At 44.4% G+C, this 20,839-nt stretch overlaps 1 protein-coding gene across 1 annotated transcript; it reads left to right on the top strand.

Annotated features, from left to right (window-relative positions):
• Positions 1 to 589: 589 nt before the first annotated feature.
• On the top strand, positions 590 to 1,411 carry LOC147972942 (uncharacterized). Its single transcript, XM_087523919.1, has 3 exons — positions 590 to 617; positions 875 to 1,053; positions 1,136 to 1,411. The coding sequence occupies exons 1-3, from the start codon at positions 590 to 592 to the stop codon at positions 1,409 to 1,411; spliced, it is 483 nt and encodes a 160-aa protein (XP_087380045.1).
• Positions 1,412 to 20,839: the final 19,428 nt, after the last annotated feature.

Genomic DNA, 20,839 nt, shown 5'->3' with positions numbered 1-20,839 from the left:
GACCCGGAGGAATAGCTCGCCTCCTCCGCCGCTGACTTTGGGCGGGCTCTGGCCAAGATGAAGTGCCCCAGCAACTACCTCCCAGGACTTACCAAGTATGTACCCACCAGTTCAATCTTACCAATACCAGTTGCAATTAATGGCTATGTTTTGTACTGTCGATGTATTAAGCATGTTGTAGTAAACATGCCTAACACGTTTGAGCTATTTTCCCTACCTTTTTATAGACAACTGGGCCATTATCTACTCTGGCAGCACCTGCCCTGGGATGTTTAACTCTGCCAATTGCATTTTTATCAGTACCGGTTTCAATGGCCATTAAGCCTGTTGCAATTAACAGTTGTATCCATTTTTAAAGAGTTGTATTTAAATGGCTACAAACTTACAAAACATGAATTAGGATGTTGTTAAGCATGTTGCAATTAACAGTTGTATCCATTTTTTAATCCATCCCTTTTCTACCGTGCTACTCTTTCAAAATGAAGAAATCACTACAGATGCTGCCGTTTTATTACCATTTGCTATTTTTGGTGGATGTTAACCCTGTTGTAGTTAACATTGGCTTTCCATGTACTTACAAAGGGCTACAATGGGCGATGTTGTTGTTTGCCGTCGAGGTTAGCTGCATCCCATGTCTTATCCACCATCTATTCCTAAATATAAGTATTTTTAGAGATTCCAATATAGACAACATAAGGAGCAAAATGAGTGAATCTAGATTCTAATCTAAACTATATCTATAATTCTATATACATCTGTATGTAGTTCATATTGAAATCTCAAAAAAATACTTGTACTTAGGAACATAGGTAGTTGTATTTTACATCATTTGTGCAATCTCTGTTTGCTTCTAACATTTACTGGTTGCTTGCAGGTACATACATGAGGGGTACTGATCCAGACTTCGATCCCTTTTGTGTATGGGCCAATGAGATATTCATGAACAAGCATCAAGTGAGGAAACTAAGAAAGATTGTTAGGCGAAAGAAACGGGTGATTGGAATTAAGTTCTTTATTTACACTTTGTCGAAGACAATAGTGAACTTTAGCATGGTAAGTAATGTGTTACCTTTTCCCCCTGCCCACAACAAGTTACTCAATTAGACCTCAGTATCTGATATTTTTCTCTTTTCAGTGGTTTCGGAAGCTATTTACTGATGATTACCTTGCAAACTACATGACCAGAGTGGAGGCAACTAAGGTTAAAGTATATAATGCATGCTACCATGATAATGCTCTAGAAGTCTTCCTGAAGGCGGTGAAGGATGGGCGGGCGATTGTCACAAGGGGTTGGACAAAAGTGGTTCGTGCCAATGGCATGCAAGAAGGCACATTATGGGCATTCCGCTTCTTTAACACCGTCGGCAGTCAAAATGATTTACACTTGTCTCTTCACCTTTACCGCCTTTAAATATTGCGGTTCATCATAGTTAATTGCTGCCTAATCCTGTAATTACTGAACATATTGTACTGGCAATTTTATTTATGGATTCGCTGTTGAACCATTGTGCTGAGAATTTGAATTGCATGTTTCGTATTTCAAAATTTACAATTAGAATAATAAATTACAGGGAATAATAAAAATATAACAGACGGTTATGGACCTTTGCAAACGGTTCTAGCAGTAAAAGCGCTTGCGATGGATAGCCCAATGCCACACAGTTTTCTACATCAAATCATGTGTGCTGTAGTTAATGAAAGCAAACAGTTCACCAAGGCAGAGCGTGTGTGATAGTTACACCTTTCACACACGAGTGTATACATAAAACCGTGTGGGATGTACATACGAACAGAAACGTTTTCCCTGGATTGACTGTGTGGGATGTACATAAGAACGGAAACGTATTCCTTGGATTGACTGTGTGTGATATACATATGAACGGAAATGTTTTTCTGGGATTCACCGTGTGGGATGTACATACCTACGGAAATGATTGGGTTTGGATGCCTCGCCCAATCACACACGGCCCCAGCTCGGTCCTAGGAGGGCCTATCCACGACGATTTCTAGGTCGTGTGGGAAGGACACCCTATCGCACACACTCACTTGGTGACGGTTCCAAATGCCGTCATGGAAAGGGGTAAAAAAATTTTTTTGTTTAGGACCGACGCGCACCAGTGAGTCCAGCAACCCGGACAGTCAGCCCACAAACGCTGGACTCGGTTCTTAATTAAAAAGAACCAAATCGCCGACTGTCCGGACACCGAAGCCCTAGTGGCCTTCAAACATAGCGTACGCGATGAATGGCTTGCCCGACACCTCGGCCAAGAAAAGCCGATGTCTATGGCATCTCTTAACACACTCATGACCCGCTTCTGCGCGGGAGAAGACAGTTGGTTAGCTCGTAGAAGCAATAGTACCATTGACCCCAGTACCTCCAAAGCCGGACGGTGATGTCTACTACGCAACTTTATTCTTGTAGACACGTGTTGGGCCTCCAAGCGTAGAGTTTTGTAGGATAGTAGCAATTTTCCCTCAAGTGGATGACCAAAGGTTATCAATCCGTGGGAGGTGTAGGATGAAGATGGTCTCTCTCAAACAACCCTGCAACCAAATAATAACAAGTCTCTTCTGTCCCCAACACACCAAATACAATGGTAATTTATATAGGTGCACTAGTTCGGCGAAGAGATGGTGATAACAGTGTAATATTGATGGTAGAAATATATTTTTATAATTTGAATGAATAAAAACAACAAGGTAGCAAATAGTAAACGGGCACAAAAATGGCATTGCAATGCTTGAAAATGAGGCCTAGGGTCCGTACTTTAGCTAGTGCAATCTTTCAACAGTGCTAATATAATTGGAACATATAACCACCCGTCAAAGTGCGATGAAGAATCACTCCAAATTTCCTATCTAGCGGAGAACATAAGAAGAAATCGTTTGTAGGGTATGAAACCACCTCGAAGCTATTCTTTCCGATCAATCTATCCAAGAGTTCGTAGGAAAATAACACCAAAAAATTTCAGATTCATAATACTCAATCCAACACAAAGAACTTCAAAGAGTGCCCCAAGATTTCTACTGGAGAAACAAAGACAAGAACGTGCATCAACCCCTATGCGTAGATTACCCCAATGTCACCTCAGGAATCCGCGAGTTGAGTGCCAAAACATATATCAAGTGAATCAAAATAATACCCCATTGTCACGATGAGTATTTATTTGCAAGACATATATCAAGTTCTCTCAAATGCATAAAAGTATTCAATCCGATAAAACGAAATCTCAAAGGGAAAACTCAATTCATCACAAGATAGAGAGGGGAAAACACCATATGATCCGACTATATTAACAAACCCCGCGATACATAAAGATCGTGACATCTTAAGAACACGAGAGAGAGAGAGAGAGAGATTAAACACATAGCTACTGGTACAAACCCTCAGCCCCGAGGGTGGACTACTCCCTCCTCATCATGGTGGCCGCCGGAATGATGCAGATGGCCATCGGAGATGATTCCCCCCTCCGGCAGGGTGCCGGAACGGCGTCTAGGTTGGTTTTCGGTGGCTACAGAGGCATGCGGTGGTGGAACTTCTGATCTAGGTTAACCCCGAAGGGTTTCGGAATATTTGGGAATTTATAGTGCAATGAAGGGGTACGTGAGGCCACCGAGGTGAGCACAACCCACCAGGGCGCGCCTGGGGGCCCAGGCACGCCCAGGTGGGTTGTGCCCCCATTGGGGCACCCCCTAGGTGCAGCTCTGGCCCATTGGAAGTGTTCTGGTCCATAAAAAATCCTCAAAAAGTTTTGCGGTGTTTGGACTCCGTTTGATATTGATTTCCTGCAATGTAAAATACAAGCAAAAAATAGCTATTGGCACTGGGCACTGGGTCAATAGGTTAGTCCCAAAAAATGATATAAAGTTGTTGTAAAATGAGTGTAAAACATCCAAGAATTATAATAAAATAGCATGAATACTTCATAAATTATAGATACGTTGCAGACGTATCAGTATCCCAAAGCTTAATTGCTACTCATCCTCGAGTAGGTAAATGATAAAAGAAATAATTTATGAAGTGTGAATGCTAGCAAAGTGCATAAGTTTGATCAATGATAATTTTAGTCACTTTTCCTAGCATCATAATAGCAATTCTATCTTATAAAACTTCTCATGTTATAGTAGCAACCAATTCACATGTTAATTAAGGTTCAAACAATGAATTCTCTTGAAACTCAACAACCTATGTTCTCAGTCACCAAGCAATCGTAATTCAACTTATTAAACAGAGTTTAAGTAAGAGCTCCACATACTCAACCATCATATACTCTTCTATGATTTCTAACACTCACTGCATACACTTGAGCAAAGCGTTTCAACCGGACACATAGAAAGATAGGGGCTTATAATTTCGCCTCCCAACATATTCACCTCAAGGGTGATGTCAACAATAATAACTCATGCTACCCATATCCAATTGGATATATGTGCCTAGATCTTTCCTCACCACATGATGCTTGCCAAAAGAGAAAATAAAAAGAAATCGAGAGAAAAACTTTGACTCTTTGCATAAAAGTAAATACTGAAAATTAAAAGATAGGCCCTTCGCAGAGGGAAGCAGATGTTGCCATGCGCTTATTTGTTTGTATGCTCAACCCCTTAGTGAAAAAGAACATCACGTTATATTGCCACTTATGATAGCAAAATTTATTATGCAGCCTGTCGCTTTTATTCTTTGCCATCACAAGTTCGTACAACGCTCAATTTTCTCTTACACTAAATGATCTACACTTTTAGAAGCAATTTTTATTGCCTTATTGCACCGATGAAAACTTACTTGAAGGATCTTAGTCAATCCTTAGGTAGGTATGGTGGATTATTGAAAATAAGATTTGGGTTTAAGGGTTTTTGGATGCACAAGTAGTATCTCTACTTGGTGCGGAATTTTTGGCTAGCAAAGATGGGGGGCAAGCACCACATGTTGAAGGATCTATGACAATATAACATCTATGTGAATATGATCAAACATAAACCATTACGTTGTCTTCCTTGTCCAACGTCAACAATTTTGGCATATAATATTTTGATGGGGGCTCACAATCACAAAAGATTCCCATTATAGTGTATTTTCATGTGAAAGTTCTCTTCCTTATACTAATAATTCGTGGATTGCTTGTATGACCAATTTTGTGATTGTCAAGCCTCAAAATATTTCAATTTCTAACCTAATGTGAGGCTACCACTAGGCATGATATGATTTCAACTTCATGACATTCAACTTATTCAACAATTTACTCATAGGATATAAGTGAAGCACAAGAGTAATTTGATAGAAAAGAGCTTCGTTGACGGGATGTGAATGCCGCTTACCTAGCCTTCCTGGCAACTATTTGATTACTCTATTTTATTTAAAAACTTTCAGATCTAAGTATTTTATTAAAACAGCAAGCAAAACAAAACAAAATGACATTCCAAGCATAGCACAACTCATGTGAAGATGCAAAAACTTAGGCTCAACCGGTACTAACCGATAATTGTTGAAGAAGAAAGGTGGGATGTCTACTGGGGAATCCCCAAGCTTAGATGCTTGAGAATTATTGAAATATTATATTGGGGTGCCTTGGGCATCCACAAGATTGAGCTTTTGTGTCTCCTTAATTCCTCTCATATCACGGTTTTCCTAAATCTCAAAAGCTTCATCCACACAAAACTCAACAAGAACTCGTGAGATAAGTTAGTATAAACCAATGCAAAAACCTTATCATTCTCTACTGTAGCAAATCACTAAAATTATTATTTAACATTGCATAAGAAATGCCTCTGCATATTTAGTACTCCTATACTCAAATAGAATCATTAAACAAGCAAACATATTCAAACAATGCAAACATAACAGCAATCTGCCAAAACAGTATAGTCTGTAAAGATGCAAGATATCAATACTTATTGAACTCCAAAAATTATGAAAATTTACCACACTGTAGAAAATTTATCAGAGCTAATTTTGCAAAAAGTTTCAACATTTTATCACATTCTGACTTTTCTAGGGAATTTTTGCAACAGCGGTAAACTTTATGTTTTCAAACAGCAACAAGTATACTTGCAAAATAAGCATGGCGAAGGCTATCCTTGCCAATTTTATTGAAATAAAAGATGCAAAACATTATTCTAACTAAAATCAAGCAAATCCTAACAAAATAAATTGGCGCTCCAAGCAAAACACATATCATGTGACGAATGAAAACTTAGCTCCAAGTGAGGTTACCGATAATGTTGGAGATGAAAGAGGGGATGCCTTCTGGGGCATCCCCAAGCTTAGTTGCTTGGATCTTACTTGAATATTTCCTTGGGGGTGACTTGGGAATCTCCAAGCTTAGGTTCTTGTCACTCCTTATTCTCCTCATATTGATATCTCACCCAAGACTTGAAAACTCCAATCACACAAAACTTAACGGGACTTTGTGAGATAGGTTAGTATGATAAAGAGCAAACCATTCCACTATTGATACTGCAAAAGACAAGATTCATAATTGTTCTCACACAATGTCTACTGTATCATATCATTTCTAAAATTTATATTGAGCAATATAAACCCTAGAAACTAGAAAACAAGCAAACTATGCATTGAAAACAGAATCTGTCAAAAAACAGAACAGTCCATAGTAACCTGTACTCAAACCATACTTCTGCTACTCCTAAAATTCTGAAAAATTAGGACCACGTGAGAAATTTGTATACTAATCTTTTGCAAAAATAATCAGCATTTTAGCACGTTTCTGTTAAAAATGAGAATTTTTTTACTGAGCGCAAAATTTTCTGTTTTTTAGCAATATCAAATCAACTATCACCCTAAGCCATCCCAAAGGTCTTACTTGGCACTTCATTGAAACAAAAGAAATAAAACATGATTACTACAGTATCCTAATCATGTGAACACACAGAAATAGTAGGTAAAAGTGTTGGGTTTTCTCCCAGCAAGCGCTTTTCTTTAATGCCTTTTAGCTAGGCATGATGATTCAATGATGCTCGCATAAGAGATAAGAATTGAAACATGAAGAGAGCATCATGAAGCATATTACTAGCACATTTTAGGTCTACCCCACTTCCTATGCATAGGGATTTTGTGATCAAACAACTTATGGGAACAAGAATCAACTAGCATAGGAAGGCAAAACAAATGCAACTTCAAAACAATCAACACATAGAGAAGAAACTTGATATTATTGAGATATGTAAGAGCATAAGATTTTTCCTCAAAATAATTTTCAGAAACATCATGAATGGATTCAACAATATAACTATCACATACAGCACTCTTTTCATGATGCACAAGCATAGAGGATTTATTACTCTTTATGGCATACATGTCATCATAATAATCATCGTAGATAGCAACTTTATTGTCATAGTCAATTGAAACCTCTTCCAAAATAGTGGATGTACCACTAAATAAAATCATGACCTCTCCAAATCCATTTTCATCAATATTGTAACAAGATTCAACACCCTCCAAAATAGTGGGATCACTACTACCTAGAGTTGACACTCTTCCAAACCCACTTTCATCAATGTGATCATCATAACTAGGAGGCATGCAATCATTATAACAAATTTGCACATCAAATCTTGGGGGACTAAAAATATCATCTTCATCAAACATAGCATCCCCAAGCTTATGGCTTTGCATATCATTACCATCATGAATATTCAAAGAATTCATACTAACAACATTGCAATCATGCTCATCATTTATACCAAACATTCTATTGAATTATTCTTCTATCAATTGAGCACAATTTTCCTTTCCATCATTTTCACGAAATACATTATAAAGATGAATAATATCATGCAACCTCAATTCCTTTTTTTATTGTAGTTTCCTTTTATAAACCAAACTAGTGATAAACAAGAAACTAAATGATTCGATTGCAAGATCTAAAGATATACCTTCAAGCACTCACCTCCCCGGCAACGGCGCCAGAAAAGAGCTTGATGTCTACTACGCAACTTTATTCTTGTAGACACATGTTGGGCCTCCAAGCATAGAGTTCTGTAGGACAGTAGCAATTTTCCCTCAAGTGGAAGACCTAAGGTTTATCAATCCGTGGGGGTGTAGGATGAAAATGGTCTCTCTCAAACAACCCTGCAACCAAATAATAAAAAGTCTCTTGTGTCCCCAACACACCAAATACAATGGTAATTTGTATAGGTGCACTAGTTTGGCAAAGAGATGGTGATAAAAGTGTAATATTGATGGTAGAAATATATTTTTATAATCTCAATAAAAAAAACAGCAAGGTAGAAAATAGTAAACGGGCACAAAAACGGTATTGCAATGCTTGAAAATGAGGCCTAGGGTCCGTACTTTCGCTAGTGCAATCTCTCAACAGTGCTAATATAATTGGATCATATAACCACCCCTCAAAGCGTGATGAAGAATCACTCCAAAGTTCCTATCTAGCGGAGAACCTAAGAAGAAATTTTTTGTAGGGTACGAAACCACCTCGAAGCTATTCTTTTCGGTCGATGTATCCAAGGGTTAGTACTAAGATAACACCAAATAATTTCAGATTCATAATACTCAATCCAGCACAAAGAACTTCAAAGAGTGCCCCAAGATTTCTACCGGAGAAACAAAGACAAGAACATGCATCAACCCCTATGCATAGGTTACCCAAATGTCACCTTGGGAATCCGTGAGTTGAGTGCCAAACATATATCAAGTGAATCAAAATAATACCCCATTGTCACCACGAGTATTAATTTGCAAGACATATATCAAGTGCTCTCAAATCCATAAAAGTATTCAATCCGATAAAACGAAATCTCAAAGGGAAAACTCAATTCATCACAAGATAGAGAGGGGAAAACACCATATGATCTGACTATATTAATAAAGCCCGCGATACATCAAGATCGTGGCATCTCAAGAACACAAGAGAGAGAGAGAGAGATTAAACACATAGCTAATGGTACAAACCCTCAGCCCCGAGGGTGGGCTACTCCCTCCTCATCGTGGTGGCCGCCGGGATGATGAAGATGGCCACCGGAGATGATTCCCCCTCTGGCAGGGTGCCAGAACGGGGTCTAGATTGGTTTTCGATGGCTACAGAGGCCTGCGGTGGCGGAACTTCTGATCTAGGTTAACCCCGAAGGGTTTCGGAATATTTGGGAATTTATAGTGTAATGAAGGGGTATGTGAGGCCACCGAGGTGAGCACAACCCACCAGGGCGCGCCTGGGGGCCCAGGCACGCCCAGGTGGGTTGTGCCCCCGTTGGGGCACCCCCTAGGTGCAGCTCTGGCCCATTGGAAGTGTTCTGGTCCATAAAAGATCCTCAAAAAGTTTCACGGTGTTTGGAAAAAACAAGAAAAAAAACAGCAACTGGCACTGGGCACTGGGTCAATAGGTTAGTCCCAAAAAATGATATAAAGTTGCTATAAAATGATTGTAAAACATGCAATAATGATAATAAAAGAGCATGAATACTTCATAAATTATACATACGTTGGCGACGGATCAGACGGCAATGGACGGCCACGACGTAGCAAACACAAGTGTCGAAACAACAATGAAGAAATCAAAGATACGGTAGTCAACACCGGATTCAGCGGCTCTAAAACCGATCAGCGAAAGAAGCCATTCAAAGGAAACAGGGACGGCCCATCCAATTTGGACAAAATACTCGACAGGCCTTGCCAGATTAATGGCACCCCCGACAAGCCTGTAATTCATTCAAATAGTAACTGTTGGGTCTTCAAACAGGCCAGTAAATTAAATACCGAACATAAGGGGAAAGCGCTGCCAAGCGAGGACTATGATGAGCCCCGCCTGCCGAACACAGGGGGGCAGAAGAAATTTCCCCCTGAAGTAAAAACAGGTAATATGATATACATCACTCATATCCCCAAGAGGGAGCGCAACCGTGCATTAAGGGACGTCTACGTCGTAGAGCCGGTCGCCCCAAAATTCGACCCTTGGCCGGCTTGTCCGATCACCTTCGATCGGAGGGACCACCCGACCAGTATCCGTCATGGAGGTTCGGCATCCCTAGTCCTCGATCCAATCATCGATGGATTCCATCTCACTCGAGTCCTTATGGACGGCGGCAACAGTCTTAACTTGATTTATCAAGACACTGTTCGTAAAATGGGTATTGACCCTTCAAGAATCAAGCCTAGTAACACCACCTTTAAAGGGGTGATACCCGGCGTAGAGGTGCACTGCACGTGTTCATTAACACTGGAAGTAGTCTTTGGTTCACCGGATAACTTTCAAAGCAAAGACTTGATCTTCGACATTGTCCCCTTTCGCAGTGGTTATCACGCACTACTCGGACGAACCGCCTTCGCCCGCTTCAATGCAGTCCCGAACTATGCTTATTTAAAGCTCAAGATGTGCGAACCGCGTGGGGTTATCACAGTCAATGGAAACATGGGGAGCTCCCTCCGTACTGAGGAGCATACTGCGGCCCTTGCGGCTGAGGTGCATAGCGGCATTATCAAGTTGAACACTTAATCGGCCATCAAGCCCCCGGACACTGTTAAACAAGTCCGGCCTACCCTGCAGAACGACAGCTCGCTGAATCCAGAGCTGGACTAGCAGTTCCGCCTTCGTCAATCGCCCCATCTAACCACGGCATATGTACCGCATGTGCATAACTTCGCACTCAAAATACCTTGGGCAACGATGGAGGCACAGTGCGGATAGGGTCTATAGTGCAGTTCAACCCTAAAGTGACCTCGACCCCTTCCTTTTTCTTTTTCTCATATTACAGGTTCGTTAAAGACCTACTCACCTTACGGTCGTACAAGGGGCCTTTATGAGGCCCCTTTATAAACGATCGTTGATCTCTCCTCTCAAAGGACCTCGCATAAAGGTGACAGCGGCGCAAACATGCGACAGGGTCTCAATGGGATCTTCAAGAATACCTCTTCTTTTTAGGCCCTCTATACAGCTTACCCTTGTTTACAAATTCTCGGCATGTAAAATAGCCTTGATGTTTACGGCATTATCTGTAACAACACGTTTTGACGTATCAAACAGATTATAATGGAAACAGTTCCTTTTCTACCAACCCCTGTTCGGTGTTGGTTTATTTCATAATCTATATTTTTCTCTAGATTCCATATACACTTTGGTACGACCTAAATGCCGGGGTCACTATTCGGCCACATATATCTACAAAATCCTGAACACTTTTAGAGTATACTTCGGCGTCCCGAATATTGCATTACATGCATCAGCTCCGAATCATGTCTTTGGTCAATGGTTGGGTTGCCCGGCTCATGTGATTGCTACCTTACGTTCCGCTTGTTCAGCTAAGGTAGTAAAGGGAGAACTACTACGATTGTGTTTCTGGTTTGTCCGATCAAATACCTTAGTAGAGAAAGCCGAAAACTGACTGTCATGATATAGCGGGAGCTGGTCGGCGATTCGGTGACTTGCTATAAATCTTTTGCGATTTACTCTATATTATACGAAGGACTGGACATCCTACTTTGGATGGCCGCATATGCACCAGGGCTAGTACTTAGCCCCACCGTCAAACTCCTATGGCTAAGTGAAAGTAATAAAGCCACATAGTCTTATTGCTTGGTTCGCTGCGCAGACACCTCCTTTATGGATCAAGACGTTGGGTCAAGTGTGGTCGCACGCTATCCCAAACACCCCCATAGCATCTACGTGGGGGCTGAAGCCGACGACTGGCAAACTTTCAGAATCAAGAACAGCCGCACAGGAGGAAAATGATTTCAGATGAAGGCATAAATATATTACAGGCCTTGGTTCATAACACAAAAGTATGGATAAACATAATACATTCATTCAAACATGATATCCTTTGAGCATTGGTCCTCTACTATTCAGGCACCTGCCAGGACGTCATCAAAGTACCACTCCAGCTTGCGGTGGTCCTTGCCTTTGGGTGAGCCTTCAGTTGCCATGATAGTGGCCTTCATCATTGCCTAGTGCATCTTGACATGGGCAAAGCCCATCCACGCACCCTCTATGCACGCCGAGCACTTCATAGCTTCAACTCAGGGCAGTGCATCTGCGAGTCACCTCACCAGGCCGAAGTAGCTGCTAGGAATGGGTTCGGCTGGCCAAAGCCGGACTATGATGTCCTTCATGGCCAGACCGGACATCCTATGCAGCTCCGACAGTTGCATCATCTGGTTGTTCAATAGAGCCGGACGCTCTGTCGTGTTCCCCTCATGTGCTCGGAAGAACTACACAGCGTCGGCGGCACTCCTTGGAAGATCCGCAAAAGCGTCTGGAGAACTCCAGAATCGAGTAAGCAAGGCATATCTTTGACCCACAAATATACTCTGCAAAAGAAAGGGCTTACCAGCCGCTATTTGTTCGGCCTGCCGGATCTCTTCACGAGCACTTCGGGACTCTGTCCGTGCCTCCTTGGCCTCATGGAGGGCTTTGGCGAGTTCGGCCTCTTGGGCCGTAGTCTTCTCCTCCAAATCCTCACATTTGTTGATGGCATCTTTCAGCCCCTGCTCCACTTTGGCCACCCTCTCTTCGTGCTGGCAGCGGGAGACCTGATCGGTCTTTAAATCCGCAGCCACTTTATCAGCGGCCTCTTTGCTCGCCTTTGCCTCCTCCTTGGCTTGGGCAAGAGCACTCTTGAGGGTCTCGACCTCGGCCACGCTACCTGCACTCGTAATAACAGCAGTATATGAGTTACACTCTGAATCTGCATATCACTTCGGACGCATGATCAAACTCTTTTCAACGTAAACACATACCTTGCGCCTCATCAAACCACTTGTTAACGCGGTCGATCCCATCATCAGACAACTTTAGTTTCTGATTGAGTTCGGAAACTTCAGTGGCCTGGGCGGTTGCCGCCAACAGGGAAGCCTGTTGAGAAAAATAGAACACTATGTCACCTTATCCGAATTCAATGAGATCCTCTGTTCGGCTTTTTTCAAAAACCAGACACGGTATCAGGGGCTGCTATCTATATACATGTATATTTACTTCATATGAAAAGAGTCTAAAGAGTATTACGTCGCATACCTCGAAGCCTGTTAGCAGGCTTGTTGGGGATATAACTACTGGGTATGAACCACCCAGGAGGGGCCGGGTTATACCACTGGCGACTTATCAATGAAGATGGCGGTTTATTGTCACGACCACTTTTCCGGGTTTTAAATTCCAGAAAATGGCCGTTGTACTCACCAGCCCCAGGATAACTGTTAGCTGATGAGGCACCAACTTGATACAGAAATTCCAAGCAAAATACAACATATGTAGTACAAGACCATTCTGGCCTGTGAGTACAACAAAAGGTTTCTGGTGGTTGATGGCGGAAGCGGTTTGTGGATCGTCAGCGTATAGGGGACTCCATTTCCCACAGGAACAGCTGACCAGGTTAACTCCTATCTTCGTGAGGCTGCTATCGCCATTACGTGGGTTCCGGGGCTGTCACCGCAACGCTCCTCTCCAAGTAGAAATCTGGCCAAGACAATAGCCCGGGACAAGCTAGTGAGTACTTTGAATGTACTCCCAAACATTATGAACACAGGTATAACATAACAATTATGTGCTGAAAATATTTTATGCTCATGACGTCAGTCACAAAAGATAAATAAAACTCTGATGCGTGCAGGCATGTTATTTATGAATATGCAGTAACATAGTAGTATTAAAATTTATGAAATAAATAACAAGCAATGCCACAGTCGGGTGTCTTAGCGACACCACATAAAGGGCTTTAAAAGAAATGCCACAGTCGGGTGTCTTAGCGACACCACATAAAGGGCTTTAAAAGAAATGCCACAGTCAGGCATCTTAGTGACACCACATAAAGGGCTTTAAAAGAAATGCCACAGTCGGGCGTCTTAGCGACACCACATAAAGGGCTTTAAAAGAAATGCCACAGTTGGGCGTCTTAGCGACACCACATAAAGGGCTTATAAAATAAATAAATAACAAGAAATGCCACAGTCGGGCGTCTCAGCGACACCACATAAAGGGCTTATAAAACAAATAATCACAATGAACATCCAGGAGGTAGAACCGTCCCAGGGATACTTGATGATATAATGGGTTAGTCCATAATAATAATAACCATAATTTTCACAAGTCACAAGTCACAGTCCAAGTTCTGGTTTAACAATCTCTCCTCCGAAGACCGACACTAAGACCAACCCTTGACCCATCCCAGACTGTAATCCTTAACCATGGACACGGTTATTCGAATAGGTTTAATCTCTGCAGAGGGTGTACTCTTTACCCACGAGTAACGGATTCCTTTAGTCCATCGGGACTAATTCCGTCTACGGCCTTTTAGTTGAAAACACGCCTAACTTGCACACACCAGCTTAACTCATCGGCGTCTGGAATCACCCACGACACTTGTTAAGCAAAACTCTAAGTGGGGAGGCTACAACCTCGCGTAGCATGGGATCAAATTTATATCGCACACTCTAAGGGGTGGCCTCCCCTCTCAGTCCCAACCGGAAATACCCATGCCCCCGGACCAGGTGGCCTGCCTACCGGCTACAACCGGTATCTTCCACCATGGCCTCTCTGTACGGTGTGTGCTGGAAAGGGGTTGACGACTTACTGAACCGTACCCTACCTGCGGCAGGGACAAGTGGTAGTACAAAAAAAGTATGGGGGTTACTGGAACAAGACTCGATCTACGGTCGACTCAGGAGGTTTATAAATTCCCTGCATGACATGTATAACAAATATATTTCAACCAACAAAATCACCACTCAATATACCTTACCATGCCATACCGGACATAACCGTCCCGACGGGGACCGGCGACAAGCTCACTCCTACCCAAGGCAGAGGCTTTCCTGGATTCCTTTCCGGCAGGCATGCAAGGCACATGAGGGTGATTACCATCACAAGTATATTCATTTCCAACAGCAAGGAAATCACTAATATGCCTTCATGCATATGATCATATCACATGAAATAACAAGTTCTCCGATATAAGGTGGTGTTATAAACGTGTCACCTAACACACCAAAAATATTATTCCGGGGTTCAGAATGCTTGCCTTCATGGTGTGGAAAGGCAGGGTGCACTCCAAAACTTTTGAAAGCTTTCTCCTCTCTCCAAAAATCCTATTCAAAATAGTTTTGAATCAATATGTAGTTTCAAAAACAGTACCAAAAAGTTGTCTGAAATTTTTTGAAATAAATCTTAAAATAAACTAGACAAAATTTGAGGAAGGTAGGAAAAAGAATCAACTCATTTGGAGTTATAATTAAAAAGTTATAGCCAGTCAAAGATTTGGTCAAAATCTGTTTTGAATAAAATCAGAAAAAGAAAACGGTTCAAACGAGATTACGCTTTCGGGCAGAGAAAATGTACTACGGGTTTTACGCCTCCACTTATCTAGCATGGACCGCGCGGGGAGTCACTGACAGTGGGTCCAGGGGGCCCACTAGTCAGGTTTGACTAGTCCACACTCCCCCCCCCTCTTCTCTGCCCGAGCAGAGGCGGGACATCCGGCAATCGTCGCCGGCGAACGGCGGTTCTTCGCGGGCATCTGAATGCAGGGATGGATCCGCCACTCCTAGGCGGTCCTCCCGGTGGTTGTAGGGTCGTCGGGGGTGGAGGGAACTGCCGGCAGCGAGCTTCTCGGCGGAGGTGGCCTCGGGAGCAAAGTGCTTTTGGGGCTGCGGTGGCTCCCGATCAAAATCGAGCAGGGGGAAGTGTTCGCGGGAGGAAGAGAAGGCTCTTGGTGGAGAGAGTGGAGAGGGGGAGGTACTAGAGGTGCCGGAATGGCCGGGGCGGTGGCGGCGGCAGGAGTTGCCGGAGACGGAGAAGAAAACCTCCATGGGTCGAATGCGAGCTAGGGAAGCGCCATTGGGGTGGCCTGAGGTTGCCTGCGTGCTCGGGGGAGTTCGGGGACCTCTCTTTATAGCACGTCCAAGTCGGTTTGCGGCGGCCGGGGATAAGAACGGCGGTGAACCGCCTCTCTGTGCTGCAGGGCGACGTGGCGGTGGCTGGCTAGCTCCAGGGGCTAACAACGACCACTACACGGTCGAAAGAGGCGAGCTGGCGCGCTGTGGTGGTTTGGGCGGTGCTGCCCATGGCGGTGGCAGATGCGGCCGCGGGCATGCTGCCAAGCGGCTCTGACGGCGGTGCTGCAGGGCACCAGGGCCTGCTTGGCGTGACGTGGTGAGGAGGAGAGCGAGTGGCGTGGCTCTGCAGAGCGGGCAAGGCCAGGGGCGCGACGCGTCGGCTCGGCACGGCACGTGCAAAACGCGTGCTCTGCTCGCGCCCAGAGCATGCACGAAACATGCTCGACGAAATGCCATGGCATGCTGGGGGGTTCCAAACCGCAAGAGGGTTAGAAGGGTGGGGTTATAGGCTAGGGAAACACCATTGGACAGGCTGGTTTGGTCAGGGGATCAAGTTCATAGAGCAAACACAAACCCATGTCAAAACTGATCATGCCCATAAGGTGTTTGACAAAATGCTAAGGGCACTTAGGCAGGTCTTGGAGTGGCCAAAAACTCCAGATGGTGGTCTCTTTAGATGCATAAGAGGGTGGTGAGGTTAGTTTGTGAAAAGCACAAACTTGTTAGTGCAAGTTTTGCAAAACTTCAGTTTTGGACAGAAAGAAAAGGGCATGATTTCAAGCACTTAGAGTCATCCAATGGGACCACTCTCCTGGACTTAAGGGTTTGGCCAGGTGCACTACAAGCATGAGAAAACTCAAGGGCCAAAGAGCAAGCAAGGATATGGTTGCTGTACAAACCATCATGTTGGACCAGAATGAAGATGAGGTTGATTCACTCAAAACATGCAAATAACATCACTGGGTTTTTGCATAAAGTTGAATCATATGCTACTACCAACATCCCATAATTTTGGTGGAGGCCAGAAAGAAATATTTAAAAGGGTTGTAGTGCAAAATTGCACTCTGGACCAGAGAAGAAAAATTGATGCAGAGCTCAAAATATTACATGAATAAAAGATATTTTTGTATAAAAGTGATTTAAAAACATCACATGACATCTCCAAATTTTGGTTGGAATTTTAGGTGAATTTATCAAATGGTTGTAGTTCAATTATGGCCATATAACCTTGAAAAACCATTTTTCAAGAAAATAAAGATCAAGCAAATTAATTAGGTAATTAGTTATACTGATAAAAGAAAAGTTTTCTTGAGAGGTTAAACAAGTCCAATAACATATTTGAAAGGTTTTCATTATAGGAAACAACTCAATGATAATAAGAAAGGAAATGTTTAAAAAATCAAAAGGGAGTCCAAAAAAAATCAAAGTTTTAATTCCTGGCAAAAAAAATTATTTAATAAAACAAGGCCAAAATTTTGGGGTGTCACAACACTACTCCCCTTAAGAAAAATCTCGTCTTCGAGATTTGTTAAAAGCTGTTTTAAGAAAAATTATACGCAATAAAAATGTGGCTACAGTGAGAGGGCAATAAGTGGTGAAAAACCACAGTGTGAATACTGGTGCTGCGTGGAAAAATCTACGGTTCGGGACAAAAACGTGAGATTTCTACGCTAGATATAATTTTAGAATAACTTCTAAATTTAAATATACGCTGGTCGTACCCAAGAGCACAGTGCTCTCTCTGGCCGACAGGTGGACCCGGGGCCCACTGTCAGCCTCTTCTTCTCCCTCTGGTTCTCTCTTCTTCCTCTCTCTCGCGCGCTTTCTCCACCGGCGACGTCTAGCGCGTAGGGCATCTAGGCCGTACCACGGTAGTGCGCGGCGTGCTAGCTGCCGGTGCAGCATGCACTCACCTCGCGGGCCAGCGCGCTGTCGGCACTGCTCGCGGATTCGTCTCCGAACACCGGTGATCGGCGACGAGCGGCGTTGGTGGACTTCGCCCACCGTACACCGAGCTCGAGCTATAAAATGGCCGGGGTGCCCCTCACTTCTTCCTCACACTTGGCCTCACTTCTCCTCCTCCTTCTTCCTCCATTATTGCTTACAAAAGCTCGGGCTAGGCTCTAATGGCGGAGGCGATGCCGGACTGGTTTGCGATCCTGATATGCGGAGGGCTGGCGACACTGCTGGGGCTCTCCGTGCTTCTGTGCGCGATGATCCTCGACGATCGTCGGGACGCTGCTGCTCGGGTGTTGGCTCTCCACGGTGGTGGTGATCACGAGGAGTAGATGGGGTGTGCCGGGTGCTAACTGTTGTTAGGGGGTGATTAGCTGGATGTAACACCGTTGCAAAGTTTTGCAAACAGTGTATGTGTTCGAATGATTATGGTTGTGAGTCTGCTACCGTGGTGCTGTGTGAAATTAATTAATCCACGCCGTGAGAAGGTGAAGATGTAGCAACTCAGGGAAAAGAAATCTCACTCCAGGATTTTGCGAGGGAAAAACAGTTAATTCAAAGGAGCATAAACCACAACAAAAGCTACACACATTAGTAGAAGCCAAATAATTGACTCGTCGTACAAACTCAGGGTATCACGCATAAGTCACACACATAAATAAATGTTGCAATAATGAATACCGCAGCGACGTCTAAAATGGAAACGGTAACTGGACGGGGTCCCTAGAAAACGTCTCTGGTACTGGGATACACTCCTCTTCTATCGGGGGAAGTGGATTGACCAGTCGATGCACGTGTCTCTCCTGGTCGGGCCTTAGTGTTCTACCGATGGCGATCTGAGGATTTAAATCTGCGAGGCTCTGGAGATAACCCATCACACGTTGGGTTAAACGCTCTTGAGCGATGACGTACTGGACAAGGTTGGCCAGGACTGGGTTTCTCTCAATTCGTCCACCAGGAAAAGATGTCACTCCTCCGGGTGCTGCACGGCTCGGGAAGTAATAATACACTCGTTCGCTGGCATAGGGTACCGCGAATCGAAGGCGAGCAAGCGCTTCGTATGCAACAGCTTCTATGGCCATATGTGGGGTTGGCATAGCCCACGAAGGAGACCTCCATTGGATCTTGGTTTGAGTTTACGAGAGGGATGTGTACTGTTGCCCAATATCTCGAGGTGGAAGGGGTGATTCTCGATTTGAACAACTCGTACTGGGGTGGCTGGGTAGCGCCCATGGTACTGCAGGTAAAATCCCACAATATCTTGACAAAACTACCCGGGGTTGCATTTGGAGTTCTCAGGTAAATGCTGGGGCTCGGCATGGCAAGAAATGGTTGTGAGGGTGGTGCACAAGGTGAGAGGTGCTTGGCAAGGTCATGCGGTGGCCTTTTTATAGCACCGGAGCTGGGTCATTTTTACCGTGGCGAATGGTAATGAAATTTTCAGCTCTGCTCCAAGGGTCGAGGTCGTGTTACTGTGGGGGTTGTCGGGGAGGTTTTTGGTAACTGTGTCTGGCATATCCATGCAAAGCTACTAGAGGCACGGCAACAGGCGGCATTTAATTACAAGGCCACACGATTACAAAGCGAGGGTACACTGTTACTCGATACGACTCGGGTGACTTAGTCTACCTCGTTTACATCCAAGCGGGCGTGCCTTGTGGATGTTGAGGCTTCTCCACGGGTCTCACCTTCGGAATTAGCTGGAGTGGGTTGAGGGGCTGCAGGCTCGGGGTAGCGATGAGGACCATCTCAGGGATTGTTGGCCACAACCCCGTTGGAGTGTGCTCCCAAGAGGCGACGAAGCACTTCTGGGGTCATCAGAGCACCTTGGCCGATGGCTGGGGCAGGCCTCAGGGACTCGATCGGGTGTCCAAACAGCACGACTGGGTTGTCGGCGTTGGGCTCGTTCTCTTCTCTCGCCGGGGCTCGACGAACCAGCTCTCCACGAGCTGCGATTAGATCAATAGTGATTTGATCGAACAGTTCCTCTAGTGCACTTACATAGCGCACTAGGTGCAACGATGCAGGATCTGTCTCGTGATCTCCGTTGGCAACTTGGGGTGGTCTACCATACCCTTCATGTCTGGGGTAGTAGTGGAACGAGCGACAGTTAACTCTGGGCGACAAGTGCCGGACATGAACTATAGCTTCTCGAGCAGCTAGTTGGATGGCTTGTGGCTCAAAGGAAGTCGTTCTTCCGGTGAACCTGTAGGGGCGTTCGGGTGCTAGACCCCTACCGTAGATGTGTACAGTGGCCCAAAATTGACGGTTCTCACCGCTCATGGATCCTTGGTACACAACATATTCTGGGGGCTCTTCTAACGCATAGGCACGACGGGTGAGGTTTGCGAGTATGGTCACAAAGCCTCCAAGGTTGGTTGCCGTGGTCTCATTGTGCACGACAGGGCCAGGCATTGTAGCTTGGTTTGGGGTAGAGGCTGTGCTGGGCTGTGTTGGGGCTAGCGTGCCCCTTTTTATAGGAAAAGGGGACGGAGTCTTCCTTCGCACGTTTGCGAGAAAGGACTATTTAGGGGCCGGTCACTGGCGCATGAGCGACAGGTTTAGGTTGATAGGTTGGGCACCGACTGCCAAAAGGTGTCGGGTCACTGTGTAGCTATCTTGCATGAGAAGCTTGGCTGGGGTGTGGTTATGGTTTGGTGGGTTGGTTTGCCTAAGTTTATAGACCCGGCTAAGATAGGATTAGCCAATGGTCAGCCTGGCTCTGATACCAAGTCTGTCACGACCGGTTTTCCGGGTTTTAAATTCCAGAAAATGGCCATTGTACTCACCAGCCCCAGGATAACTGTTAGCTGATGAGGCACCAACTTGATACAGAAATTCCAAGCAAAATACAACATATGTAGTACAAGACCATTCTGGCCTGTGAGTTCAACAAAAGGTTTCTGGTGGTTGATGGCGGAAGCGGTTTGTGGATCGTCAGCGTATAGGGGACTCCATTTCCCACAGGAACAGCTGACCAGGTTAACTCCTATCTTCGTGAGCCTGCTATCACCATTACGTCGGTTCCCGGGCTGTCACCGCAACACTCCTCTCCAAGTAGAAATCTGGCCAAGACAATAGCCAGGGACAAGCCAG

The sequence above is a fragment of the Triticum urartu genome, chromosome 5A, assembly GCF_056163025.1.
Source record: "Triticum urartu cultivar PI428250 chromosome 5A, HENAU_Tu73, whole genome shotgun sequence".
Lineage (NCBI taxonomy): Eukaryota > Viridiplantae > Streptophyta > Magnoliopsida > Poales > Poaceae > Triticum > Triticum urartu.
The sequence above is the reverse complement of the archived record's forward strand: the minus strand, read 5'-3'. Positions and strand labels throughout refer to the sequence as shown.

Bases quoted from the DNA above. Each gene is read 5' to 3' on its own strand.
- LOC147972942 (XM_087523919.1), top strand. From the start codon at position 590: ATGGGCGATGTTGTTGTTTGCCGTCGAG. The intron at 618-874 runs GTTAGCTGCATC...GGTTGCTTGCAG, and splicing joins TGTTGTTGTTTGCCGTCGAG to GTACATACATGAGGGGTACT. The intron at 1,054-1,135 runs GTAAGTAATGTG...TTCTCTTTTCAG, and splicing joins CAATAGTGAACTTTAGCATG to TGGTTTCGGAAGCTATTTAC.